Raw genomic sequence first — 9,851 nt, forward strand, 5'->3', positions numbered from 1 at the left:
AAAAACACACACCGTTTAACAGTTTAGGAAGCGTGCGAGCGCAAAACGAGGTGGCGGGAGCGGTTGCCCGCGGGAACGAGTGCACCCTAAGAAAGAAATCTGGATATGAATGACATAGTGACGAAGCCACCTCCCAAACATATCGAGCAATCGCCCAGGCTCCACCGATGTAATAGATATTAAAATTAGTCGATCATAAAAAAAACGTTTTTAGTCATTCGGGCTTGACGGGCGGCGGTGACTCCACCACTGGAATGACATGACGGTGCATGTTAGGAATATTCCTTTCCCTTTGTAAATCATTATTATTGAGTAATGCTAGATAGTGAGCAACATTCCATCATAAAGTTAAATCTAGGGGTGGATGCTTGTTAAACCATAAACCACTATGGTTATTAAACGAAATGAACTGAATATGAGTATGGAAAAAAAATGCTTCACCTAACGGATATGAATATGGGTACCCATATGGCCAGCCCCTTTTCCTGGTTAAACTTCCATATCTTTTAATGAGAAAATGAGTATAGTATATCTCATTTTAGCCTTTTGGACCTCCCTATTCGTTAGGTCAACTAGTGACTATCTTATCCTTCGGATAAAGGTTGTCCTTTTGTTGCGGGGATCCTTGGGGAAAAGATTGAATCACTCTTGTTATATCGCTTGATTTATTATATAAAAATGTCCCCTCTTTTTCTCCCCTTCTTTTTTTTTTGAGAATTATAGCCCAGACATATAACTTTAAAATTCAATAAAACTAATAAAGAAGGAAAAATTCAGATACAAAAGATAAGTCAATAAAATAAAAAGTTAGATTTTGGTTCATCACATAGTATCGTAATTTTAGATGGCTGATTTATTTTTTTTAAAAAAAATATTTAGGCGGTTGACAAATTTCATGGTTTTTTCTCCCCAAGCCCACCTTAGTACTCCTATGGGCCTCTTCTTATTCCTCGTTAAACCGAAGGCCTTGGACCAAATACACAGCCCATTAACACAAGATTAATGACCCACAGGAAGGCTAGTCAACGGTCAACGCTTGACCGCCCCCAACGCGCCAAGACCCGACTCGAGCCCAACTAGGAAACGGAAAAAAAAAAGAAAAAAAAAAGAAGAAGAAAAGGCCCACGCGTGTAGCGCCACCTGCAATAATAGCAAGCGGCTTCGTCTCCTCTCCTCCTCCGGCAACGCGATCGAGAAGCGGCGCCGGATTTTGCCGCCGGCGACGCGCGGCTGAGGCGGCGGCGGGAAGGGGGTGGGGGTGGGGAGGAGGGATTCCGCAACCCCGCGCCCATGGCAGGTTCGTCGCTTGCTTCTGCGACTCTTCGCGCTGTTTCTCCCCTCTGGAACCGGTTGGGTGGGTGGTTAGGCTGACTCGATCCGGGGGAGAAGGGAAGGAAGGAGGGAGGGATCGATCGATTCGTGAGGGGTTACGTCTGCTCGGTTCGTTTCTGGAGGGGGATTTTGGTTCCTCGAGTTCCTGATTTATGTTGGGGATTTTGTGACTGTGGTTAGGGTAGGAGGCTAGGAGCTAATCAGCTAAACGATCATGAAACGTAGAATTGTCCTTTAGGGACTAATCAATCGTGAACCGTAGAATTGGCTATTGGATGTGTTTGTGAGCAATATGCGTTCAATTTCTAAATTATTCCAAGATTTCATGCAGATGTGAGCATATGCTGAGGTAGTGCCAACGAAACTGCTTCCTTTCTCACAATGACTACATGCTAGATCACCTCAGTAATTTTGGGGATCCTAATGACAGCATTTGCATGATTGGTTGGGCACTCAATTGGGTGCAGGGGAGGGTATAGGGTAATGAATAGGTATTTGTAGGACGGGGAACAAATCCAATTGGGCCCATGATCCAGGTGTTAACTGATTCCAGTCGGATTTATTTATGAACTATTTTTTTAAAAATGGAGTAATTTGTGAGAAACCTAACTATCGTGGCTCAGTTGTAAGGAATGCAAATGCAGTGTTATCAGAAATTCGGACGGTGCGGAATGAAGGCTTATTATGTTTATGCTCATACGGAAATATGCAGTCTATGTTTAAATTTGTTCAGTTGACCTATAATCGGATTTGTTGATCTTAATCATTCAGAGCTCACAAATTCTGCATTTGTGATATTCTTGTGTGTACTAGTTATGGACTTAGTAATTGCAATGTACGCTTCCATGATTACAAATTATATCCTACTAGAAGTATTTGTTGCAAAGTTTTTATCAGGATTGAATTATTTCCTGCCTGCCTGCTGGTCCCAATTGCTTACAATCAACATTGTAATAGCATCCGTGACTCCAGGTTCTTGCAGTAGATTTATCTTTGCAAGATAACTTTATGAGTTTCTCCCCTAGTCTTGCAAGTTATCCACTATCATTTCTCTGTTAATGCTTCCGAGACGTTGTTTTGCCTGAGTGCACACTTCTTGTAGTGAAACTTATGATATATTTTACGTCAAGTTGAAATATCAGTGTTTTAGTATAGATAAGTGTCCATCTGTTTTGCCTTTTGAGATTTACAAGAAGAGTAATTGTTCTCCTGGTAGGCCTTGGGCCAATTCCTTAATTCACTAGGGAATGTGTTTGCAGGAAGTAATCCACCACCCAAACCATGGGAACGTGCTGGAACTTCATCTGGTCCAGCGCCTTTCAAGCCCCCATCCGGGGGTAGCACTAGTGATATCGTCGAAGCTTCTGGCACAGCAAAACCTGGGGAAGTTGTTTCTGCCGCAGAGAGCAATGTTGCTTCCAATGTGAACAGCACCATCTCTAGGCCTGTGCCCCCACGGCCTTGGCAGCAGCAAGGATACGGATCTTATGGAGGTAATCATTAATTCTGTAATCGCATAATCAGATACACTTAGTGGCTCAGAATCTTAACCTCTCGATCAAAATGCAGGTTATGGCTCCAGTATGTATAGTTCGCTTGGTGGGTTTGGTGGACCTTATAGTAGCGGCGGACTTTACGGAAATAACATGTATTCAAGTTATGGAGGAGGTTATGGGGGTATGTATGGAAGTTCTGGAATGTACGGTGGGTCCATGTATAATAGCGGGATGGGAGGTCCCTATGGTGGCTATGGTATGGGCATGGGTGCTTACAACCAAGGTCCAAATTCATTTGGGCCACCAGCACCACCCCCTGGTTTTTGGATGTCCTTCCTGCGAGTGGTAATACACATTTTCTACCAAGTCACTCCTGGATTTGATACCGATTATTGTTTTTAATTGATCTTTAACAAACTAGAGCATGATTGCCACGTTTAAATTTCTGTGGAACTTAATTTGCAGCCATAACATGTATTTGCTATCACCATGTTATTGTTACATATGAAGTTCATGATTTTTTTATTTCTATTGTAGGAAGCCTAGTAGATGGAATTCAAAGTCCATGTAGCAATTCTTGTCTAACTTGTAGTTAATTTATTGCCTCATATACATTACTAACTCTGTTCTCAAAAAAAATGTCATTTTAGAATGCCGTAGCCATTTCAAAAACATTGGCAACATTTTATATCATTATATTTTTATTAATGTTGACGAGCATATAAAAAAAACAGTGGTCAAATGTGTTGATCTTGTTGACATTCCAAATGGCAAGTAAAAAAAGATCGGTTGTAGTAAAAAGTGAACTTTACCCTGTGATTGGTATGCTGGGAGTGGAGAACACAGTTTCCTAACCTTTTCTCATTGATTGCAGATGCATGGTGTTGTGAATTTTTGTGGGCGAGTTGCTTTCCTTTTTAGCCAGAACACACAGGCATTCCACATGTTTATCTCAGCTCTTTTGCAGGTATCTTCTGAATTTGATTTGAATTTGATCCAAGTTTATACTTATAACCTTCCTGATCCACCGTTGTCTTCATCGTAGCTATGTGATCGGACTGGAATGCTTTATGGTGAACTTGCGAGGTTCGTTCTACGCTTGCTTGGGATCAAAACAAAAGCAAAGAAAGGTGGGGTTCAGGGCGCAGAAACTTCTTCGTTTGAAGGTCCAGGGCATCATTTTGCTGAGGCACCAAAAGCTAACAACTCCTGGGACAGTGTCTGGACTGATGATGGTAGGGGGAAGTAAGGCAATGTTTGTGCAGAGTGAGTGTGTTTTGTGAGAGAATCATGATGAGTTTGTTTATGGGGGAGAAATAATCTGTCGACATCTGTTCATATGCTATTTGCATTTGAATGAGAGAGAAAAAAAAAGAAGTAATCACTAATGCTTTTTGTATGTAATGCTCTTCCCTAGTAACACCTGTAGCTCTGTAAAAACAAGCTGTTAAAGCACCTCCCTGGAAATGCCAGAGTGCTAGTAATATAGCAATATCTGTGTAGTAAATATCACCGTCTTAAAAAAGGTAGACAGAAATATAATGTATTCCTTTAAACTGAAAAGTAAAGAGACTTTCTTTTTTTTTTAACTGAAAGTTCTAACACGGGCTTCGCAATGGTGGTACCAAGTTGGGTTAACTAATTGTTTTGCAACAGGCGAACCGATCAAGAGTTCGCTGCATGCACCCCCTTGCAATTGTTTCAGTTCTTGTAGAAGGTACTCTTGGCAATTGTAAAGCCTGTGTGGTGCCTGGTATGAAGTGAGCTAAAGTTGGGAGGCTTGGTCAAAACCTTACTGAATAAACACATTTTCCGGTGACTTCATCTATCAGATTTACCTGTCTCTCCTTATTGAGCGTGGTTCGTCCCAGGTGCATTTCTTTTGCGTTGTGTTTGCCCTTTGAAAATGGTTGCAAAGCCTAAATATCTCAGAGCTCTTGTGTATTTTTGCCGTGTCGATTTATATATGGCATGGTCTTGTTATGATAATCTTGTATAACTGTCTGAATCCCCATCTCCGTTGGACGATGATCTGTCTGGTCTTTAAAAGTCATCATATCTGCAGTACAGCCTATGCTATGCCAACAAAATTACCAAAATTGCCATCTTATCCCCACCTAATAACAGAAACCCCCCTGCTGGCCTACTGTTCTCTTCTGGCTTCTACTCACCCTTATCCTGCTAAACAAGGGGAGAACAATTTAAATATACATTTTTCTTCCCTGACTAGGGAAGGAGATAATCCACTCCAATTCAGCTGGAGAAAAAAAATGACTTCTTTGTGTGTTCATCTCCTGAAAATTAAATAAAGAAAAGGAGAAAGAAATGTTGGATGGCAGGAGGAGGGGAGTGGTGATGTCAAGTGGATGAGGAAGTAGTGTAGGAGGAGCCATCCTTCATATCAACCTCCAAAAGCTCATCCATAACCTCCTCCCTTCCCTTTCTCTCGCTTCTCCCCTAACAAATCTCCACGTCTCCCCCCCTATCTTTGTCTTCATGTGCAGAAACTCAAAGACCTCTCTCCCTCACCTATATTACCTGCACCAACACCACTGACCACTCCCTCCTCCTGTTCTTGCTCCTTCCTCCCAGTGTCTCTCAAGGTAAGATAAGCTACATGCATATCAGTGTACAGAATTTGCTTTTCTATTGGTTTGATTTGAGTCATCTTTTCTTTCGTGATTTCTTCAGTCGTAATAGTTCTTCTGGCGTGGCCAAGAATTTGTTGCACGCATAGTTTCAAAATGACCAAATTATTAGGATCTATTGCATGTTGTCATCTTTGTTTCTGATTGATTTTTTAGTTCTCTTGTTTGTATGAGTGATGAGAGGTTTTTTTATATTTGTTCAGTTCCAACGTCGTTTGATCGTTGGTACAGATGATGAAGATTTCTTTTTTTGTTTATCATTTCTGTTAAAAGAATACCACATATTTTCTGCAGAAACAAAAAAAATGGGTATCTGCACGCACTCCAAGAGAAAGGAGTCCCTTGGTTTCTCTGATGATGGAAAGTCTTTTTTTTTTTGTTTACCTTGTTGCTATGAACTTTTAGCAGACTTGCATAGTTGCATGTGTTCTATCAGAAAAAAAAAAGAATAAGTTATCATCATGCATGTAGATGATTGTTATTTTAGTAGGAGGAAAGCTATAGCTCAATTCTTTTGACAGTGCTGTTCTTTGGGTGTAGAGCGGTGCAGGGTTCACAAGGCAGGAGAAAATGGGGGAGATCACCAATGTCATGGAGTACCAGGCCATCGCGAAGCAGAAGCTTCCGAAGATGATCTACGACTACTACGCCTCTGGAGCTGAGGATGAGTGGACTCTCAAGGAGAACAGGGAGGCATTCTCCAGGATCTTGTAAGCCATAATTCTTAATTACTTGATTGCTTGACATGTTACAAATTAATTGCACCACTACTCCTCCCTATGCCATATTGTGCATCAAAATATTTCATCTGTGTAAATGCCTCCCTATGAGTCTACCATGTACAAGTTCAATCTGATAGCTCATAGTTAAGTAGGATGGATCGACAAAACATTACTAGTTGTCCAATCCTGACCACTCGGTCTTTTTACTAGGTAGACTAGTTTGAGCACATCGTATTCTTTTCAAAATAGAGTTAAGGGCATTTCATTAGTTCAGTAAAATTGCCAATCAGTGAAACTCTCAGCTAATCATAATCTTATTCCCAGACCCAGAATATCTATCATACAACATCTAACGTTATCACTTTCTCCTACGAAAGCTTTAGCAAATGACTTAAATTTTTCAATCACATTCCTTAGGTTGAACATTTGTTAATTTTTCAGCCCACAATCTGACTGTAACCTTTTCTGGCTAGGTTTCGTCCCCGCATCCTGATCGATGTCTCAAAGATCGACATGTCCGCAACTGTTCTTGGGTTCAAGATATCAATGCCCATAATGATTGCTCCCAGTGCCATGCAGAAGATGGCTCACCCTGACGGTACATATGCCATTTCAATTATGTTGCTTAATTGTTGTACAGCCTTCCATTTAGCCCAAACTCAAAACCAAAAGTAATTTCATCCATCAACATTAGCATATTATATTGTTTAAAAAAAGCATATTACTACTACAAAAACTGAAAATAAACTGAAGTTGTTAGCATGTAACAAGCAAGCACATGATCTACATTGATCTTTGCATAGAATTGGGCTAACTAAAATACCATATGTATTCAGGAGAGTATGCAACAGCCAGGGCAGCTTCAGCAGCAGGAACTATAATGGTATGCTATCTACATGTTGTCATGTTCAATAGCAAACAACATTTCCTTGGATGCATAAAGAAACCAAACCAAAACAGAAATTCAAACTTGCATGAACGCCAATGTTAATTTGGTATCGCCTTCATGTTTCAGACACTGTCATCTTGGGCTACTTCAAGTGTTGAGGAGGTCGCCTCAACTGGACCAGGAATCCGTTTCTTCCAGCTATATGTAAACCATATCATATCACTCTGCTCATGTAGCATACTTTGGCTACATTTTATTTTCGTATCTCATTTTCTTGTATGATCCTGCATACATCTACAGGTGTACAAGGACAGGAATGTGGTTGAGCAGCTTGTCAGAAGAGCCGAGAGAGCTGGGTTCAAGGCGATCGCACTGACCGTGGACACTCCGCGACTGGGACGCAGGGAAGCTGACATCAAGAACAGGTGAGTTCTTAACTAGCCACCTGAATTTGGCACGATCTAGAAATGAATTTCAGCGAGTTGTCGTAAATGTTAAGTGATGTGATAAATGGCTGCGTTGTTGCAGGTTCGTTCTGCCACCATACTTGACACTGAAGAATTTCGAAGGCCTGGACCTTGCAGAGATGGACAAGGTCGGTTAATTCAGCCAAAAAAAAAAACAGTTATTTTCTCTGAAGGAAAAATGGTCTGTTCTATGCAGCAATTTGAACCATTTCGTTGGCATTTGCAGAGCAACGATTCCGGGCTGGCCTCCTACGTCGCCGGGCAGATCGATCGCACGCTCAGCTGGAAGGTAATGATCAATGCTCATCGATGCTACAACAAACTTACCAGCAAATTAACTTATCGAAATTACTGTTCTTGATGCTAAGATCGGGAGAAATTCTGACGGTGTGTGTTGTTGATGATGCTGCAGGATGTGAAGTGGCTGCAGAGCATCACGTCGCTGCCGATCCTCGTCAAGGGCGTCATCACCGCGGAGGATGGTAGGATAGCTTCCTGTTTCTTGCATTTCTTCTGATTTGACTGATTTGAAATCCACAAAATCACAAAGGAAACTGATGCGTTTATGCGCGCGTGCGCAGCGAGGCTGGCCGTGCACTCCGGCGCGGCGGGGATCATCGTGTCGAACCACGGCGCGCGGCAGCTGGACTACGTCCCGGCGACCATCAGCGCCCTGGAGGAGGTGGTCACGGCGGCGGCGGGGCGCATCCCGGTGTACCTCGACGGCGGCGTTCGCCGCGGCACCGACGTCTTCAAGGCGCTCGCCCTCGGCGCCGCCGGCGTCTTCGTAAGTCCTTCGATCGATAGCCGATGATCTATGGCGTGATACATGTCATCGTCGTCGTCGTCGTCTTGATGGATTGAATTGCGTTTGCAGATAGGGAGGCCGGTGGTGTTCGCGCTGGCGGCGGAGGGGGAGGCCGGGGTGAGGAACGTGCTGCGGATGATGCGGGAGGAGTTCGAGCTCACCATGGCGCTCAGCGGATGCACCTCGCTCGCCGACATCACCCGCGCCCACATCTACACCGACGCCGACCGCCTCGCCCGCCCCTTCCCCAGGTTGTGAGGACCTCGCCGCCGCCGCCGCCGGCGAACTCTAGCCAAACAATAAACAATATACGACGACGCCAGAGAGCACGCCGATTAATTAATTAGGTAATTTTTGCAAAAGAATCTCGTCGATCCACACGCGCGCAAGCAACACACGTACTCCGTGCACCCCTCGTAACTGGGTCGTTCATGCTCTTAATCCCAACGATTAATTATACTGGTATAATCTTTGTAATTTCGAGTACTGTACACCTATTTGGCATCTGTATATCTCGCCTTAAGATATTTACGGAACCGGTTTATATACTCCTTTAATTTTTAATTAACGGAGTTCAACATATATATAAGTTACTTCATGAAAGATATGGATGTGAACAGGAACGAAATAGTGCTACTCTCTCACTTTACTATGCTTTGGATCGAGTTTAAACTGATATAGTTGTCTAAGTTTGCATTGAGAGGACATATAGTGAAAATAGATGAACTTTAAGTTTATGGATTTCATTTAATGTTTTAACGGGTCGGCCAAAAGTTAGCCGACCAATTTCATTAAGATTTGGGGGGAAAATACAGTAAAATGTTACAACGACTTACAATACCGTGGTTGCCAGGGAAAGACCCCAGCCAACCAAGAACGAGAAAAGAAAGTAGGGCTAAACCCCGCAGACAGTCATGGCGATTACTCGCGAAACAGCCACCCTCCAGACAGCAATTTCCTCTTCAATATCCTCCGCAAGTTATTCCGGTGTCTTGGGCACATGTTGAAAAATTCTTGCATTACGATCCTTCCAAATCAACCAACAAATTAGCATGAATGCACTGTCAAAATCCATCCTGTAGCTCGTCCGGAAACAGCATCTTGTTGCCAAGTGCCAACCACTAGTCAGCTAGTGTGTTCTCCTCATCTGTCGGAATTGGGAAGCTAGCATTGCACCATCTTCTGATAATTCTCCACACCGCCGCCGTGAAGTCGCAGCCAACGAACAGGTGGTGGCAGTCCTCGTCTTGGCGCTGACAGAGCGGGCAAATGTCGTCATGAGGCCAGTTCCGCTTGGCAAGGTTGTCAGCAGTAAGACACCGATCCTTTAGCGTAATCCACATGAAGAAGCGGACTTGTGAGGGGGCCTTGGAGTGCCATAGCAGCTCGCCATAGGGACAATTCTCTGTTGCCATGAAGAACATGTCATAGGACAATTCTCTGCTACCGAGAACTGCCCGTCATTTGTCAGTTTCCACCTGATCTCATC

At 43.2% G+C, this 9,851-nt stretch overlaps 1 protein-coding gene across 1 annotated transcript; it reads left to right on the plus strand.

Moving 5' to 3' along the window:
• Window positions 1–1,184: 1,184 nt before the first annotated feature.
• LOC127766436 (glycolate oxidase 1) lies at window positions 1,185–8,965 on the plus strand. The gene is made up of 16 exons (XM_052291478.1): window positions 1,185–1,297; window positions 2,592–2,825; window positions 2,902–3,173; window positions 3,703–3,795; window positions 3,874–4,074; window positions 5,261–5,431; window positions 6,017–6,186; window positions 6,672–6,796; window positions 7,035–7,081; window positions 7,214–7,291; window positions 7,388–7,512; window positions 7,616–7,682; window positions 7,781–7,843; window positions 7,967–8,036; window positions 8,136–8,341; window positions 8,432–8,965. Exons 1-16 carry the CDS (start codon window positions 1,291–1,293, stop codon window positions 8,618–8,620), a joined length of 2,118 nt encoding a protein of 705 aa, XP_052147438.1. The 5' UTR covers window positions 1,185–1,290; the 3' UTR covers window positions 8,621–8,965.
• The last annotated feature ends 886 nt before the right edge of the window (window positions 8,966–9,851 follow it).

Source organism: Oryza glaberrima, chromosome 3 (genome assembly GCF_000147395.1).
Source record: "Oryza glaberrima chromosome 3, OglaRS2, whole genome shotgun sequence".
In the NCBI taxonomy this organism is placed as follows: domain Eukaryota; kingdom Viridiplantae; phylum Streptophyta; class Magnoliopsida; order Poales; family Poaceae; genus Oryza; species Oryza glaberrima.